The sequence below is a fragment of the Arachis stenosperma genome, chromosome 6 (assembly GCF_014773155.1).
Source record: "Arachis stenosperma cultivar V10309 chromosome 6, arast.V10309.gnm1.PFL2, whole genome shotgun sequence".
Taxonomy (NCBI): domain Eukaryota; kingdom Viridiplantae; phylum Streptophyta; class Magnoliopsida; order Fabales; family Fabaceae; genus Arachis; species Arachis stenosperma.
The window spans coordinates 136,039,272-136,058,509 of NC_080382.1; the positions used below are offsets into that span (position 1 = coordinate 136,039,272).

Below are 19,238 nucleotides of genomic sequence, written 5' to 3' on the forward strand. Positions count from 1 at the left end.
ATTTTTAGGCTAATATATTAGGAATTTATTTAAACACTTTTTATAAAAAATTCTAAATATTTTTTTATGAATAAAAATTCTAAGTTGCTTTATGCATGTTTTGCCTTGTGTGATGGTCAAGTAAGATGAGTGATTTTTTTTACTTGTTATATAAAAAATTTGAATGATCCAACCTAAAATGATACATATTTCAAATGTTCGTGATATAAAGAGTTCAAGTATTATTTAAAAGTTACTAGTATATATTTTTAGAATGTTTAATTTAGTTTGATGTATTTTATTTTTGTTTATTTAGTTACTGAATTGAGTTTTATTGAGTTAAACCCCAAAATGGTCCCTGATATTGGCGTTTTGCACTGAAATCGTCCCCGAGATTCCAATTGCACCAATTACGTCCCTGAGATTGAAAAAAATGCACCATAGTAGTCCCTGACCCATTTTCCATTAACGATGTGATGACATGGCATGATGACGTGGACTGTAAGTGACACGTGTCACTTTATGATTTGACCACGTGTAATGGCAAGATGATGTGGTGACCAGTGACACGTGGCATGCTGACGTGGATAGTTGTGCCACGTGTCACAATGTTATTTGGCCATGTGTCCGGTTGTGCCACGTGTCGCAACAGTATTCGTCCACGTGTCATGCATTATGCCATCGTTGTATATGCACCAAATTAGTCCCTCACTTTGCATTAAGTGACTCATTTTAGTCCCTGAAATTGAATGTCGTGCACCAAACTAGTCCCTTCACCAATTTTTTCTCATTTTTTTAAATTTAAAATTTTAATATCTTGGATACACTAATTTCAATTCTATTTTTTCATATATCGTTTAAATACAAGAGCTTTTATAAAAAATTTTAAGATTTTAGTTTTAATTATATAATTTTTTTAATAATTTAATATTGGTAAATTTTGTAATATATAAGTATGTCATTCTAAAAAATAATTATATGATTGATTAGACACATTTTTTTCATAAAAAAACATGTGTTTTTAACAAGAAATTAATAATTAAAATAAATATTTTTTTTCTTATGAAATACACGTTTTTGTTATGTATAAGAGCTAGATTGAAGGCACTTCAACAACCCTCAATCCTCACTACCACTTTTGATCTCTGCAATCTAGACGAAAGAGGTCGGAAATGATAATGAGGAAAGCTTGAAATGCCTTAACGTCAACTCTAAGATGGTGGCTATTAGAGGTATCCGCAAGAAAAAAAATATTTTATAAAAGTACTGAAAGAGGTTGGAGATGGTAGTGAAGGTGCTTGAAAAGCCTTCACTTTAACTCCAAGTCGACAAATAGGGTATTCGCAAGAGAAAAAATATTTTATAAAAACACTTTTATTTGAAGAACGTGTGAAAAAATAGAATTGAAATTAATGCATTCAAAAATATTGAGAATTTTGAATTTATAGAAAAAATGAGAAAAAATTGTTGAAGGGACTAGTTTGGTGCACGACATTCAATTTCAGGGACTAAAATGAGTCACTTAATGCAAAATGAGGGACTAATTTGGTGCATATACAACGATGGCATAATGCATGACACGTGGACGAATACTGCTGCGACACGTGGCACAACTGGACACGTGGCCAAATAACATTGTGACACGTGGCACAACTATCCACGTCAGCATGCCACGTGTCACTAGTCACCACATCATCCTGCCATTACACGTGGCCAAATCATAAAGTGACACGTGTCACGTACAGTCTACGTCATCATGCCATGTCATCACATTGTTAATGGAAAATGGGTCAGGGACTACTATGGTGCATTTTTTTCAATCTCAGGGACGTAATTGGTGCAATTGGAATCTCAGGGACGATTTCAGTGCAATACGCCAATCTCAGGGACCATTTTAGGATTTTATTTATTATAACCTAATAAGATGTTATAAATACCTCCTAAATTATTGTAGTCGTCATTAAGTGATTAGAGGTGTAAAAACCATCTGTTTGGATTTCGTGATGAAATCATGGTGTGGGCAAGTGAGATTGAGAGAGTTCCTCTTTTATTATATCGAAAAATTGGGTAGAAGGTTGAATGACTCCCTTAGATTCAATTCTTAAACTATGGTGTGGACAAGTAGGTTGAGAATACCCTTTCTTATTGGATAAAGAAATTTGATAAAAAAAAAATTGAGTGATTCACTTTATATTCAATTTCAACCTATCTTCTTTGTTTTATTTTAATTTTAATATATATTTTTTATTCAATTTTAATTTATGTCTTTTTGTTTATTTTTTTTCTTGTCATAAGATAATTCTTAGTGTAAGTTCTTTTAATTTTATTCATTTAGTCAATGACAGATTATTTAAAAGTTTAGTAAAAAAAACTTTTTCAATGACTTATGCTACTAAGAATAAATTTTTTAGAAGTTTAATAAAAAAAACTTATTTATCTATCTTTTTGTTTTCTTTGTGACTTTTGTTCATATTTATTCTTTTTTTTTTGTCATTTAGTAATTCTTAGCCAATCGAACTGAAAAATATTGTAGATAACTACAAAAAAAATATACAAATTAAAAAATAAAAAAATAATTTAAGAGAGAAAGAGATCAAAGATACTAGATAGATAAGGCGGATACAAGCAAAATAACCATGAAAATGATTAATTAACCTGTAATGTGCCATGTTTATTGGATTACTAGAAGTTGTAGTTGATTTTTTTCTATATTTGAAAAAATATTGGTGTTTTTATTAGAAATGAAATTATCTAGTATAATTGTAAATAGGTGGATGTTGCAAGAAGGGTAAGAACAGTACATAGGTAGTATACTGAGTCAGCATGTGGGACACGTGTTAGCACGTGGAGAGATCAAGAGCAACACACAGAGGTATGTTGCCACGTGACGACATTCTAATCAACACGCAGGAGTGTACGTGTTATACACGTGTCACGTGTTGATTCGTTATTATTTCAACACGTGACCTGCATGTTGAATGCTCGTTATTATTTCATTACAAAGAGGAGAGTTATTTGAGTGTGTCGGTTGTGTGATGGAGGGTACCATAAATATATGGTGGTGTACCACAATGGTGAGATTAGACAAAATACTCATGAAGGGGTGAACTTAGCGTGTGAGAGTCAGTTTTCGTTTATGGTTTCATGCACCATGACGTTCGTAGAGCTACAGAACGGTCTTTGTCAAAGCATACAGAACGACATCTTAAAGAGAGTGAGCAATATTCTGTATTGAATCCCATTATCGTATTTGGTGGTCTAATATAGTTTGAACTTTGATATTATGTTGATCATTGACGAAGTATGTATGCAGTATATGTTTCATATTCACCGGCAGACTTAAGTACAACAACCAAAGATTGAGTTGTATGTTGAATTTGAAAATATAGATGCAAATGAGATTTAACATAATTGAGACATGGAAGATAATAAAGTTAAAGTGTGCGAAAAAATGAACAATGATAACGAAAAGGAATTTGAAGCTACTTACGAAGCTGGTGAGAAGGGCAAGAATGGTGATGCGAAAGGTGAGGAAGTAGTGAAAAATGTAGTGGTTTCTCCTGCAACCAGTCAATAAATGGACGTTCCACCTTTTATGTGTAGTTTGGATATTGACATCATACATATATTGGAATTCTTCGAATATGCAAACATAGATCTGTGAAAAATGAGTAATACGTTTTTTTTAATTTATTTTTGGATGAATCAATGAGTGACAATTTTTTGTGTGTGTAGGTGTTGCTGATGTTAAGGACGAAAAATTTAGGATTGGAATGGAATAATAATAGTCTTCGCGATAATTAAAAATTACACTATTTTTATAGGAGTCGATTATAATATTTATGAGTTCGAGTTACAAACATTTTACGTAAAATGTTTACGTAAAATATATAATTGTGATTTTCAATTAGTTTATTTAAGCCAACTTAATATGAAAAAAAGAGTTGTTGAGAAATATGAAAATACAATAAAGGCATACGTATACCATGAAAATAATATCACAATATTATTTTAAATTAGATTGAGATATGGTTACTGAGACTATAAAGCTATTAGTTGAGAGTTATGTATTTTACTAATTTTGTTTAGGCCAATTTTTCGGTGTATAATAATTGACGCCTTCTATATGTGTAGAAGTGCATGGCAGATTTTAAATATAACAACTGTCTCTAGATATAGATAAGTTCTGATAGCTGGTAGGAAGTGCAAAATCTGTCTTTTATTATGGTCACGTGTGTTCTATCATGAGGACTGAGGAAATTAGGTTAGCAGAAAATTGTAAATAATATCACTTTTTTTAGAGTAAATTACCAATTATGCCCCCGAATTTGTAAAACGCTGACATGAATACCCCTAGAATTCGACAACGACAATCATACCCTTGAAAAATTAAAAAACGGATCAGATCTGCCCAACCGTGAGGAGAACCCTTCTCCGTTAAACGGAGTTTATTGATGTGTCAAACGGAAGTCCAACGTGGCATCTGTATTAGACTCTCAATCACGTTTTGTCCATGTATCCCCAATTCAACAAACCCTAATTGCCCAATTGAGATGAAATAACAGAGTTAACCCTAAGTGAAACATCATATTTAACTAAGAGTATGTTGAGCGCGCGAAACTGAAGAGTTTGTGGGTGGTCGTCTCTGTTTCTGTTCGTCTGTTGTCGCTTTGTATTCGTTTCTTGGATTTGGCAACGTCACATGCGGTATCACGTTTGGCGTTGATACGGAGTGAAGAAGTCGCCGTCGATCAACCAAGGTTTTGGTAAGCATTTTATGTTTGCATTAGTGTTATTATCAGTCATCTGGGGTTTGCAATGGAGGTACGATGATGGTGTTTTCATGTGTCGTGTTAGATGTTTATGAGTTTTTTGATGATTTTTGTCAGATGGCTACGCATATCACATTTGTTTATCACCATCGGGGTTGGTTAGAGAAGGATGCAGATGGTGGGGTGAAGTATAATGGTGGTTTACTGAGTATCATCGAGAGGGTGCATGTTGATACTTGTAATCTATTCCTCATTGAAGGCTTGTTTCTAGATTTAGGTTATACTAGGTATAATGAAGTTTATTGGTTGGAGCCAGGGATGGATTTAGCTAACGGGTTACGGGTGCTCAGAAGGGATGCCGATGTGGTTAAGATGTGTGATGCTGCATTGAAGAATGAAAACAGGGTTCACTTGTATTTTGAGCATCCAGTTGATATAGATCCATAGTATGTTGATGAGGCTGAGGTTTTTGCTAACGAAGATGTTGAGATGCCTTGCTTAGAAGACCAGGAAAATCATGACCAGGAACCGCAACAAAATGAAGAGGAGGAAGGATCTGAACATACAGAAGTAGATGGACCTCCTTTATTTAATGAAGCAAATGAACAAGAGGATCCCCCACAGCACGAGGAGCAACATTAAGAAGAGGATGAACGAACGTTGAACAAAGGGGGGTATGATGAAGCATTGCCAGAGGAGGCTGGTACTGAAAACCTTTCTAATAAAAGACAGGTTGGAACAAGTGAAAATGAGGCCTCCAACAAAGGAGACAATCAGCAGACCCATGTTGAAGACCATGAGAGGCCATCGAATCCTGAAGAAGTTAATGGCAGGGGAAGAAAACGCAGGAAGAAACATGCGAGGCCCCCACCATCTGGTAGAGATTAACCTGCACCACAAAACAATAGTGAAGGACATGCTGGTTAGTATATGAATTGTAGATCCTAGTAGTAATGTTGTTTTTTTTTGGGTTTGTAAATGTATTTGCCATAAACTGTCCGTTAATTAATAACCTTAAACTATGAATGCTTAATGTTGTTGAACTAGATGAGGATGCGTCTTGTGGGGTTCAAGGTCGGAGGATTCATCGAAGACCCCGTCCATCCGGCCAGAGGATTCTGCCACCTAGGGAAGAGAATCAGGCCCCAAGGGTGGTTGTGCCTAACCCAAATGACATTGATGAAGAGCCTACTGAATATCAGTATCATTCTGAAGAGTTACACACCCCCACCAGGTTCTGATTCTGAGGATGAAAATCCAGTATTCCCTCAGTATAATTCTGATACAAAGTTTGGCAAAATTAGACTGGAGTTAGTGATGGAGTTTGGCACGATGCAGCAGTTTAAGGATGCAGTCAGGAAGTATAGTATTCAGATGGGCAGAGAGGCATTTTTTCTCAAGGTTAAACCACATAGGTGCAGGGTCATCTGTTACAACGAAACTTGTCCATGGGAAGTTTACTGTGCAAGGAGAAACCAGCCCCCTAGTTACCAAATCAAAACACTGGTCGATGAGCATACATGTCCTAGGAGTAATAAAAGCATGTCAGTCACTTGTAAATGGGTGGCCGAGGAGTTGATTAGCAAGATTAGGGTATGTCCTCACTTGTCCCATAGAGAGGCTCGAGAAATGTTCAAAGTTGAGTTTGATATCTGTGTCGGAGAGAGGATGATGTTTAGGGCAATGGAGAAGGCTAAAGATGTCATCGAGGGCACAGAAAAGGAACAATATTTGAAGTTAAGGACTTACTTGACTGAGCTGCGTAAGGCCAATCCAGGATCCACTTGCCGTATGAGCACAACACCACAACAAGAGGGGCTGCCTAAGTTTAGAAGTTTATACATCTGTCTAGAAGCATGTAAAAGGGGATTCAAGCAAGGATGTAGGCCTTTCTTATGCCTTGACGGAGCATTTTTAAAGGGATATTTTGGGGGGCAGCTACTGACAGCCGTTGCTCAGGACGCCAACAATCATCTATTCCCAGTTGCATATGGAGTAGTTGACGCAGAAACAAAGACCAATTGGAAAGAATTCCTAGAGTATTTGTTGGATGATATCGGGGATCATAGGCAATTCGATTGGCACTTCATGTTTGTGACAAACCCCAATTTGACGGTTTGTTTTATATTGAATTTAGAGTATTTTGATAACCTTTTGTCACATTTAGCCTAGGAATTAGCATGGTTTTATTATCTCTCCCTTATTTGTGCTTAAGTGTAAAAACATGTTTTTTAAGCCTTATTTTGATGAATTCTAGTTCCTCTTTGATTCCATAAGATGCCTTGATGTGTTTGCTAGTAATTCCAGGATTGAAATAGGCTAGGCATGGATCAAAGGAAGCAAGGAAGGAAGTATACAAGTGGAGAGAAGCATACAAAGTCAAAGAAGCAAAGTCAGCAATGCACGCGCACGCGCACAAGGCGCTCGCGCGCACATTGCGATACAGGCCAAGGACGCGCACGCGTACCGTGTGCGCACACATCGATGACGACACATGACCTCACTAATGCAACACGTGCCTGGCGATTTGAGAGGGTGTCTGAACCCATTTTGGCGCCAATTGCTAAGGGAAAGGAATAAAAGGATGAAGGATCAAGGGGAAGACATCACTTTAGTCAATAGTGAACCATTAGTTCATACACACTCATTAGGTTTAGTAGTTAGAGTTAGTTTCTAGAGAGAGAAGCTCTCACTTCTCTCTAGGATTAGGATTAGGATTAGGTTTAGTTCTTAGATTTAGATTTTAATTCATTTTCTTCTACTTCTACCTTTCAATTCTTTGTTGTTACATTCATCTTCCTCTATTCTTTTGTTGTAATTTCCTTTATGTTGTTCTTATACTTTGTTGTAGATCTACTTTTGTTCCTCCTATTCTCTTTCAATTCAATTAGAGGTAATTCATAACAATTGTGTTCATTTGATTTGTTGTTGTTTAATTCCTTGCAATTGAGTAGTGTAGATTTACTTTTCTTACAATTTTACTATGCTTTCCTTTTATGCCTTCCAAGTGTTTGATGAAATGCTTGGTTGGATTTTAGAGTAGAATTTTATACTCTTGGCTTGGAAAGGTAACTTAGGACCTCTTGAGTTACTAATGTCCAAGTGATTGATGATTGGGAGCCATTGACTCTAGTTCTTACTAATTGAATTAGTGGAGAGTTAGGACTTATGGACTAGGATTGATATAGCTCATTTGACTTTCCTTTACTACTAGTTAGAGGATGATTTAATAAGATTAATCCTTGCCAATTCTCATATTGTGGTTAGTGATTAGGATAGAGATCCTTGACCACCAACCCTTGCCAAGACCTTTTTAGGCCTTAGTTTACTTTCTTGTCATTTATCTTTCATGCTTCTTATCAAAACCCCAAAATAACTCACAACCAATAACAAGACACTTTATTGTAATTCCTAGGGAGAACGACCCGAGGTTTGAATACTTCGGTTATTAATTTTAGGGGTTTGTTACTTGTGACAAACAATCTTTTGTATGAAAGGATTATTGTTGGTTTAGAAACTATACTTGCAACGAGAATTCATTTGTGAAATTCTAAACCGTCAAAAATCCAACCATCAGTCTGACAAACAGAAGGTTAGTAATTAAATTGTGTGTGCAATTATGTTATAGTATATGATGTCTAACTTAGTTATTTACAGGGGCTAATACCTGCTCTACAAGAAGTTATGCCAGGGGTTAAACACAGGTTCTGTACTATGCATATGTGGAGGAATTTTAACAAGCGTTGGAAAGACCTAGAACTGAAATAGTTACTGTTTCAATGTGCAAGGGCACTGACATATCAGGAGTTTAATGAAGGTATGGATGCCATAAAGAGAATTAATACTTCTGCTTGGGAATATATGTCTAAGTATGAGCAAGAAACTTGGTCAAGATCAAGATTCTCCACTTGGCCCAAAGTGGATAACATAACGAACAACAATGCGGAGTCTCTTAATGCAACCATGGTAGGGCTAAGAGGCAAGAGCATCATAACCATGTTTGAGGAGATTAGATATTACCTCATGAAGACTATGGCTACCCACAAAGATGCACTCATGGCCTACACGGGTAAACTGGCGCCTATCCAGACGAGCAGACTGGAGAAGGAAAAGAAGGAAGGAAACTACTGGGAAGCTCAGTGGGTGGGAGACGATGAGCATAATGTCTTTGAAGTTAGAAGGCATGGTCGAACAGTTCGGGTCAACACTCATGAAAGGACTTGCACTTGTAGAAAGTGGCAACTTACAGGTCTGCCTTGCTGTCATGGAATTGCTGCAATTCAAAGAAAAAATCAACGACCAGAAGATTATGTCCATCATTGGCTGACTATGGAAGCATACAATAGAACATACCAATTTCACATCAACACTGTCCCTAGTCAAGAATATTGGGCTGATGCAGAAGGGCTGCCGTGTCTCCCTCCACCTTATAAGAGGCCAATAGGAAGACCTACAAAGAAGAGAGCAAGACATGAATCAGAGAGACAGAATGGGAGCCGGTACAAAATCAAGAGGAGCTATGGAAAGACAAGTTGTAAATATTGCAAAAAGGTAAATAAAAACTCACTTAATCAATGCCTGTTGATATTGACTGTTCTAATGTGTTAATGCTTGGAATGATGTTGTCTTCGTAGGTGGGACATAATTCGAGGACATGTCCTGATAAGAAGACTCCTGCTGCAGCTGAGGCAGGTGAAGATGTACAATAAGCACCTGCAGCAGGTCAGCCGGCAAGAGGAGGAATTGTGCCACCCAGGGGCTTAGAAGACATGTCAGACTCAGAGCAGGAAATGTTCTGGGAAGAAACCATGGATGCAGTTGAAGAGGAGCTCACCCAAGGCCACCCACAGTCTGAAGTTGATGAAGAGGTAGCTCATTTCTCAATAACTGCTGTTTACAGTTAACTCACATGTACTAAACAGACTTTATTTGTTGTAGGGTAGCATCAACACATCAGGTATAACAAGTCATGGTGCAGGAGGGAGATCTGCTTTATCCAACCCTGCAAGGAGAGCACCAAGATCTAAAACTCCCTCCAATGCTGCTGTTGCTGCTGCATCTACTAGCAAGGAAAGATCCAGGGTCAAGATGCCTATTAGGAGACACCCCTTAGCCCAACCGATTATGAGGCCCACATCTCCAGTTCCAACAGCCCTACCCAATGTGAGGCCCATAGCTCCAGGCCCATCTGCCACTCCAAGGCCCAACCCACCATTTAGGCCCCCACAGATAAGGCCCATTGCACCTCCTACAACACCTGCTGCTGGTTCAGGAGTTTCAGACTCCACAACGTCTCCACTTGTGTCAAATGAAACCATGAATGGTGCATCTAAAGCAACCACTTCTAGGTTCTCAAAGTTCATGCCAAAACAGTCAACTTGAGGGAAACTTGGGTGCATAATTAGTTGATCTTTTTGGGTTATAAGTTAATATTTAGTTGCAGTGGTTTATCTAGTTTTTGGGTTGTATGTTGATATTTACTATGGTTGGTTATTGCCTTTTGTTGGACAATTTGAGTATTTTGATATCTGGTATTAAGACTGATTACTCAGTTTGTAGTATTTTGGATGGAACAATTAGTTCTAATGCTTAATGTTATGCAGACCAATTAGTTAATCTTGTGCCTTTACCAATTTTTATTTCTTAGGTCTATTTGAAATTACTTTTGATATCTCAGTTACCATTTTAGTTACATTCACTTCACTCAATTCATGCTTCTATTACTGATGCAATCGAAGTCAAGATACATTTCCAATTCCTCAACAAGTGACTAAATAGCAACATCAATGTCAACATAACTTCTAAGCAACAACAACAATTAACATTCATTAATAAACCCTGTCCTACACTCATCCCTTCTCCTACCTAACCAAACAAATCAAACTCATACATAAACTCAGTACAAGTCCACCCAGAATGAAACACACAAGCAATTCAACTCTCTTCATCTGCTCTATCAACATCTCTCCATCTATGTGTGTCTTCTCAGTCTCAATACTGGTAAACCTCCCTTTCAAGACTCCACATGTATTGCATACTACTGTGCCATTATTAGAGGATTCCTCCACCCCAGCAGATTCCTCAATAGTTTCATCCATCCACTGAAAATAACGGCACCCAGTGTTCTTCGTCTGCCCAACACAGATACAATTCATCAAGCTCAATTCTCAACCCGGGGGGGAGGGGGAGGGAGGGGACAAATGTAGCAGCATATTCATACATACCTTCCACAGAGGACACCTGAAAAACCATCTTCCTGGGTTTCTCCTTGTCTTCGACTTCAAAGCCACCACCTGAAGACGGCAGAAGCATGTCCCATCATATGGCTTCCTCACGTGTTCTTCGACCCCTTCGGAGCTACAATTTTCCATGGACTGTGTCCTTCGATTACAATTTGACATGACTCTACTTCCACCATGCATGGCTCTGGTTAGGGTTTTGCTTGCTGGTCAATTTGGGGAAAACGTTCTCACCAACAACTATATAAGGGAGAGAAGGGATTGAGAGTCTAATACGGATGCCACGTTGGACTTCCGTTTGACACATCAACAAACTCTGTTTAACGGAGAAGGGTTCTCTTTACGGTTGGGCAGATCTGATCCGTTTTTAAATTTTTCAAGGGTATTATTGTCGTTATCGAATTCTAGGGGTATTCATGTTAGCGTTTTACAAATTCGGGAACATAATTGGTAATTTACTCTTTTTTTAATAAAAAAATTGTAAATAATATCACTGATGTTATTGAGTTAAGAACGGGCTTGACTTTGTTGGCCCTTTTTTTTACGTTTCTGATAAAGGTCCTTAGACAAAAAAGTCTCACCATTGCCATGATAAGGGATATTAACACAAAAAAAAAGTTATACACAGTATACCAAAAAAAGAAAGAAAGAAAGTTATACACAAAAAGAAAATACATAAAAAAAAAGTTATAGAATGGGACAAAAACAAAGTTGCAGTATTAAAAACAAATTAGTTTTTTTTTTGGTAATTATTGAAAACAATTTAAATTCATCAAAGTTGATGCATTACCCCTTTTAAGCCAATATTTGCATCCACAGTATACATTAATTGAGGAGGTAATGGTTTTTCTTTTTCGGCGCTCATGCTGGATTTGGATTTGTGAAACGTTTTTGCCGTTTTAAACGGTACATAATAATTAGGAGTTTTTTGGTGCGGTTTGGTTCAGTTTTAAAGGAAAAAGTCATTCGATTCAGACGCTTAATTTATGTGCGGTACAGTTTGGATTGGATGAATTTTTTTTTGGAAATCCAATCCGATCCGATCCGATTACAAACGGTTTGGATCGGTTTGGATTTGCGATTTTTTAAATAAAAAAATTAAATACATATAACAAGTCTCAACATCAAATTTTAAATAATCAACAATGACATAACAAGTTTTAACAATATCTTAAAAACCCAAAGATAACATAACAATAGAAATAAAATTATAGATTAGTTCAAATAAATAAATAATATTTTGAACATAAAATATTTATTAAATAATAATAATACATGAATAATAGAAAAATGTATAATATTGAACATGTTATAAGTATAATTATAAATATAATAATAAAATAATAATATTATAGCACATTGTGCAGTTTGGATTGAATTGAATCGGTTACGAAAAGTAGATCCGAAATCCGATCCAATTCTGCGGTTTGCAAAAAATAGAATCCAATCAAATCCGAATTAGTGCAATTTTAATCGATTTTCAATTTGGATCGGATTGGATAAACGGTTTAATTTGGATTGGTTTGGATTTGAACACCCCATTAACAATGTAATGAATCTTTTAGTGCGTGAGTAAGTGTGGTTTAGGGTTTATATATGAACTTAAACATATGGAATAATATTTTTTCATTCAATAAACCTTAGATATAAATAAAAAATAAATATTTTATGTACATCGCACAGGTACATATACTAATTCTATTATATCTTATTAATTTTACAATCAAAATGTATCGCATGTCATTTTTTTATTGTAATTGAAATGAAATATTTCTTTTCAAAATTCAAGATTTTTCTCCGCCTCTATCTTTCTTTTTCTATTTTTCTCATTCTTTAGTCCAATCAAAATATGCAACATCACATTCTCTAATTACATTTTGAAATTAAATAAAAATTAAAATTAAAATATAATTATATTATATTATTAATTAATAATCATAATGTATTATATGAGAGTCTCTTATTAAAATTAAATATTTCTCTTTAAAATTAATAAATTCTATTTTTTTGGACCCACTTATCTATTTTTTTTTTACCTTTTTTTATTTCCCTTGAATTAGGTGTACCATACGAGGTGACTAACAATCCAAATCTAATGGTGGAAGCGCATATTATTTTCAATAGTGTAACTTTTTTTTTTTTTGTTACGTTCTATAACTTTTCTTTTGTGTATATTTTTTGGTGTATAACTGTCTGTTTGTGTTAATGTACACTATCATGGCAATGGAGGCGTTTTTGTCTAAGGCCCTTTATCTATACCTAAGAAACGTAAAAGAAAAAAAAGGCAACAAAGTCAAGCCCGTTCTTAGCTCAATAATCAGTGATGTTAATTACAATTTTCTGCTAACCTAATCTCCGAAGAACAAAGAAAGTTGGCGCGAAGACCCAATTTGGCGCGTAACTAAATTAACCCGCCAAATGATTATTCGATTGCTTGCACACTCTGCACTGCACAAATAACCATTCTCTCTCTCGCATCTGTATCTATCTTCTCCATTGCTTCTTCTTCTTCTTCTTCCACACCATGTCACTCAAGCGAAGAAGGACCCACGCTCCCAAGCCCGCCCTCGACGACGACGTCATCTGCGAGCGTTGCTCCTCCGGCGACTCCCCGGCGGAGCTTCTCCTCTGCGACAAATGCGATCGAGGCTACCACCTCTTCTGTCTCCGACCTATCCTTCCTTCTGTTCCCAAAGGCTCTTGGCTCTGCCCTTCTTGTTCCCACAGTGACACCAAGAAACCAAAATGTATGTTCCCCTTTTTTGGTTAATTTCAAACTTATTTTTCTTTTTCTGCACCAGATCTACGAATCCATAATATTTGAACAATAGCCTCAAATAATAATCTACCGTTTTTAATCTTAAATTTTTAATTACATAATAACTGACGGCTACATGATCAATTTCATTTTATTTTTTTCTCAGTATCAGATCTACGTAGCTATATTATGTTGTCCTATTTTTATTAGATTCAGATTTTTTTTTCATTTTTATAATAATTAACAGCTTCTGCGTTTTCGTTTGGATTAATGCAGCATTTCCACTTGTTCAGACCAAAATCATTGACTTCTTTAGAATTAAACGGTCTTCGGAGGAAACCTTAACTTCAATTCAAGGTATGGAGCGTAGTATTCTATTATGAAAGTGAAGATTTGAAGCTAATTGGAACTAGTATTATTTTTTTTTCTTCTGATTTTGTTTTTGTGTTGTTACAGATGTTCGGAAGAAGCGGAAGCGGGGAAGCAGCGTGGCTTTGTTGAAGAAGAAGAAGAGGAAGCTTCTTCCGTTTGTTCCGACCGAGGATCCTAAGAGAAGGTTAGAGCAGATGGCATCGCTGGCTACAGCACTGATGGCGACAAAAGCGGTGTTCAGCAATGAGCTTACTTACATTCCTGGTATGGCGCCAAGATCTGCTAATTGTCCTGCTTTGGAGAGTGGTGGGATGCAGGTAACAACATGTTTGTGAAAATGTCAATTAGATGAATTTGTTCTGAATTTCGTGCTATGTGAAAATTGGAAAATTCTATTGAAATGATAAGTATGTCATTGTGTTTTATGCTTGTTTATGGAATTGTTATCTTTATAGAAGAATTATATTGAGACACTGTTAAGTATGGTTTAAAGTGCAGGCCTCATCTTAAAAGAATATTATACATTATACTTTCTTCTTAGTAATGCTTGTGGTGCTGACTAATGTATATTAAATATCACTTTCAGCATTCAAGAATTTGTTTAATTAGCAGGCTTTAAAACGTGGAGCCTCACCAAAAAAGAAAAGTGAGAGGGGAAAAAAGGAGATGGAGTATGTGCCTAACAAAGTAACAAGTTGCAAAATCATTTTGTCTATCCCTTTTATCAAAATAGTAGACTTTATACCATTTGAGTTATTGCACTTGTTTAACTGTTTGGGAAGCAATCATCATAACTCAGAGGAACTGTAGAATGATTTGCTTTGTAAATGACCTGTTCCGCAACTTTAAGTGAAACATATAAATATTAAGTAGAGAAATGATAATTTCACTCTTATTTTTTATAATGCCATTCCATTGCCTGTTAAATATGTCTTGGTCTTAGCTATTGATAGGTTATCTCACAGGTAAATGCCACAAGCAAGATTTTGCATACGAAATTTACGGCTTATGTAAGACTGTATTTGATAACACGGTAGATGGGGTAAGAAAACAATTAAATAGAATCTTAGAGTTACAGTAGTTGCCACCTATAAGAAAAGAGTAACAATAGTTGCTTCATATTAAAATTTCAAAAATCAAAAGTTGAAGCACCCAAAAACAGTAGTATGACAGCGTGAATCCAAGCTATTGTGAGTTAGTTGTCACAAGTTTGACATATTTTGTAATTCTCATTTGATTCTTCAATTGTGCAAAAAGAGTGACTACGTATGTATTTCTTCATTTTTCTTTTTACTTTTACTTTATTTTCCTATTGATCTAAAATTTGCTACTTAGACAAATTTGTGTATTTAATTCAGGTCTTATCAAAAGAAGACACAGAAACTTTAAACTTGTGCAGAACTATGATGAAAAGAGGAGAATGCCCACCCCTCATGGTTGTTTTTGATCCTCTAGAAGGGTAAGCAGATATACAAACATAAATTTACATTTTCTCTTCTCATGAATAGTGGAAATAACTGAACACTTTGCTATCAGTGTAATAAGTGGTGAACTGGGAAGGTAACTTGAAACTAATTGTGCCATAAATGTAAATTCCATAATTCATCTAATGAACGACTACCTTTAACTTCATCAAACTTGACTTAACTGGTAAACTTTTGTAAGTTAACTGGTTTAGGTCTTCGATCGAGTTAACGATTTTATAGGTATTTGTGTAAGCTCCACAAATTTAGGTGAACTCTCAAGTTTGATTACCTCGACTACCTTGATTAAAAATTGCACACACAGGTAGTTTACTACTGATTTTTAGTGATGTAGTCATCATCATACTTATGTAGTGATATCATTTATACATCATAGATCGGATGTGGGATATTTATATGATGGACGGGTAGTATGTCGCCAAGGAGTATTAATGATGATTGTGTTTATGAAACATTTCTCTTTACTGACATTTCTGCCTTTCTATTGAGCTTGATTTTTTAGATTCTGTTTGTGCAGGTTCACTGTTGAGGCAGATAGATTCATAAGAGATTTAACAATAATCACAGAATATGTTGGAGACGTAGACTTTTTAAAGAATAGGGAAAATGATGATGGGGATAGCATGATGACACTTCTTTCTGCTTCTAATCCCTCCCAAACGCTTGTCATTTGTCCAGATAAACGAAGCAATATAGCACGCTTCATCAATGGCATAAACAACCACACACCGTAAGTTTCATCAATCTTTAATCTTATTCTTTGCTGCCTACATATGTTACTTCTATCTCAGGGGTGTTACTGAATGGGGAAAGTCTCCAAACACAGAAAATAAGATTGCTATCTAGCATTTACATTAAAAAGAACTATAAAGTTTAGGTATAACTATAAGTAAGCTATATGTAACACCTTATTGGTCGAGTAGTATAGTCTGGTATACAAACTCATCCTTTTTATTGTGGCTTAGTCAGATGTTAACATTGTACTATAAATGGGCTCCAACAGGCATTTAGATTATCAAGATTAGTCAGATGTTACCTTTTTGATGTTGTACTCCATGTGAAGTGTAACATTATCTTTTGAATCTAAGTAACGTAAATGTTTGTAGAAATAAAACATTGAAGTGCGTTGTTTTCCATGCAGGGAAGGAAAAAAGAAGCAGAACTTGAAGTGTGTGAGATTTGACGTCAATGGTGAATGCCGGGTTCTTTTAATTGCTAACAGAGATATATCAAAAGGGGAGAGACTGTACTATGACTACAATGGATACGAACATGAATATCCAACTGAACATTTTGTCTAAGCAAGCCAACTCCAACCAAGGTCATCATCCCCCCAACCCCTTCTCTCTCCTAAATTAGTTGATTGATTCAATTGTTAGTCATCATCTACAGGGAATGGCAATCATTAACAGTTATTCTTGTAATCTCCACTCATGCGTAATTGCTTATCCAAATCAGCCCCCATAGTTGTTCGTGTTAAGAGTTACTGATTATACTTTTTGTTGGCATTGAGATATATGGTCTCCAACAGGCAACAGGAAGGCTCTCAAATATATTGATAACAATGAGATTTGAATTGTGTAACTATTTCTTCAATATAAAAAATATCAGAGTTAATCAATGTCTTTTTTGGGAGTCAACATAACAGTTGATTTGATTTTCTAAAAGGTGATAGTTATGCACTTAAACGTTTGAAAGATCACAGAAGACTTGATTGCAAATTGAAAATAGAGTATATACTTAAATAGGTTATTAAGAAATTTTATATTTGATATTTTGGTCTTTAAAAATTTTTTATTATAGAGGTTTTTGAATTTTACAAAAGTAAGATAGATTTTTTTTAATCACACTTTTGAGGACTTGTTTAATCAAGTAAAAACAACAGGTCTTATTAAGATAAGAATTTATTTGTCTTATTTTTATAAAATTTAAAAATTTTAATGTAATAAAATTTTGTTAGAGACAAATTTTTTATGCAAAATTTTTTGGAGACTTATTTGAGTATATATTCTTGAAAATATTATCTAAATATCTAAAAGAACCCAGTCTAAAATATAAGTTTACAAATGGTATTTTTTTTTGGTGAATAAGGACAAAAGAAACACACAAAAATTTAGAGGGAAGGGACATATCCTTTGCTAAAAATTCAACAAAATCTTGTTGGGGCAACAACCACTCCGTTCGTTGGATTCAATTCTTTATTTTAATATACTTTCGAGTTCGATTCTTAAGAACATGGTACATATAACACGCTTGGAAGCCAATTTCCTATGTATCAAAAGATGAATTTCCACGTGAAAAATACACATAAATTCATAGTTAGGGAATAATTGTTGGTTGTTCCGATGAATTTACACCCAGTGGATAAAAAAAAAATGTCGACAAAAATTCTAATACATTTTCGCATATTACAAGTGAGTAAAGTGGCAATCCTACATACCACTGTGGTCTGTGTAAAGATCAATCCATTAGCAACGTCTGTTTTAATATCCTTCTCCCACTAATGTATATTGGTCCTAGCCCATTACCTTGTTTCTGTCAGAAGCCCATTACCTTGTTGTAAACCCCAAAGGTCGTCTCATTAGTCATTATCACCCCTTTTAACATCATCAAGAATCTCTTTCGGAAAAAAATATCTTCAAGAATCAGATTAGCTTTTTAGTTTTGTGTTTTTCTTAGGCCCGTTTAATTACCAAAAAGAAAAGCTCGTCTCAATTGTTTAGAGATTTCGAGAAATCTTAAATATACGGGAAAATTTGTGTGTTGGGAAGAAAAAAAAGATTTTTTTAAATAAATATAATAATTACTGCAAATGTAAAAAAATTCGTATTTTTACCTTACATTACACATTTTATTTACAATAGGAATGAAAAAGGATATTCTCCAGTATAAATTTTTCCCACTATACGATGAACGCATTCTTTCGGCAGAAGAAGAAATTAAAATAAATATACAACATAAATAAAATTTCACAATAGCAAACAACACAACAGGGATCCGTGGCGCAATGGTAGCGCGTCTGACTCCAGATCAGAAGGTTGCGTGTTCGATTCACGTCGGGTTCAAATCCCTTGGTCTCTCATATTTTTTTTTTCTCCATTTTCTCTTCAGAGATATAAAAGCCAGCAACCTTCGACCTTGTTCAATCTTTAAAGCCATTTATTTCATCCTCTGCCAGCAACCTTCCATTCTTGTTCAGTCCTTAAAACCATTTATTTGTGATTCAATCAACGCATTTGTTAGTTCTTTACAGCCAAGTCTTACCACAACAACCACAGCGATAGACTCACCCTTATCAATGCTATATTTCCTTATCATTCAATCATGGGGGGACTAGTACTCACTACTCACTAGTGTGTCCCAATTTAAACTCTCTAGATTCCCAAAATTCAACTCCTATAGCTTCCTTTCCTCCCTTCACTTCCATATTATTATCAAGGTTAATATTTATTTTTGGTCACAATAGTAAATTGTAGCAATTAGGTTTTGATGAAAAAAAACAAAAGAACTTCCATAAGTAACAAATTTAAGGAGTCTTGGAAACCAAAATGACTTTCCATTTGTCTTTGGACTAAAAGTAACATTAACTATTCATTGTTAGTATGTGTAAGTATCATCCATACAAGTTTAATGT

At 35.3% G+C, this 19,238-nt stretch overlaps 2 protein-coding genes and 1 non-coding gene across 3 annotated transcripts; all 3 read left to right on the top strand.

Moving 5' to 3' along the window:
* The first annotated feature begins 5,499 nt into the window (after window positions 1-5,499).
* Window positions 5,500-9,460, top strand: LOC130934733 (uncharacterized). The gene is made up of 5 exons (XM_057864274.1): window positions 5,500-5,673; window positions 5,799-6,866; window positions 8,409-8,455; window positions 8,540-9,302; window positions 9,386-9,460. Exons 1-5 carry the CDS (start codon window positions 5,500-5,502, stop codon window positions 9,458-9,460), a joined length of 2,127 nt encoding a protein of 708 aa, XP_057720257.1.
* A 3,986-nt stretch (window positions 9,461-13,446) lies between these two features.
* Window positions 13,447-17,211, top strand: LOC130936397 (histone-lysine N-methyltransferase ATXR6). The gene is made up of 6 exons (XM_057866461.1): window positions 13,447-13,737; window positions 14,025-14,105; window positions 14,205-14,437; window positions 15,479-15,579; window positions 16,122-16,334; window positions 16,746-17,211. The coding sequence occupies exons 1-6, from the start codon at window positions 13,515-13,517 to the stop codon at window positions 16,903-16,905; spliced, it is 1,011 nt and encodes a 336-aa protein (XP_057722444.1). The 5' UTR covers window positions 13,447-13,514; the 3' UTR covers window positions 16,906-17,211.
* Window positions 17,212-18,597: 1,386 nt separating this feature from the next.
* TRNAW-CCA (transfer RNA tryptophan (anticodon CCA)) lies at window positions 18,598-18,669 on the top strand. Its single transcript has one exon. It is a non-coding gene; the product is annotated as a tRNA-Trp (tRNA).
* The last annotated feature ends 569 nt before the right edge of the window (window positions 18,670-19,238 follow it).

Coding starts and splice junctions, on each gene's coding strand:
- LOC130934733 (XM_057864274.1), top strand. CDS start 5,500: ATGAGGCCTCCAACAAAGGAGACAATCAGCAGACCCATGTTGAAGACC. Junction 6,867..8,408: donor TGACAAACCCCAATTTGACG/GTTTGTTTTATA, acceptor AGTTATTTACAG/GGGCTAATACCTGCTCTACA. Junction 9,303..9,385: donor GTTGTAAATATTGCAAAAAG/GTAAATAAAAAC, acceptor TTGTCTTCGTAG/GTGGGACATAATTCGAGGAC.
- LOC130936397 (XM_057866461.1), top strand. CDS start 13,515: ATGTCACTCAAGCGAAGAAGGACCCACGCTCCCAAGCCCGCCCTCGAC. Junction 14,438..15,478: donor TGGAGAGTGGTGGGATGCAG/GTAACAACATGT, acceptor TATTTAATTCAG/GTCTTATCAAAAGAAGACAC. Junction 16,335..16,745: donor GGCATAAACAACCACACACC/GTAAGTTTCATC, acceptor TTTTCCATGCAG/GGAAGGAAAAAAGAAGCAGA.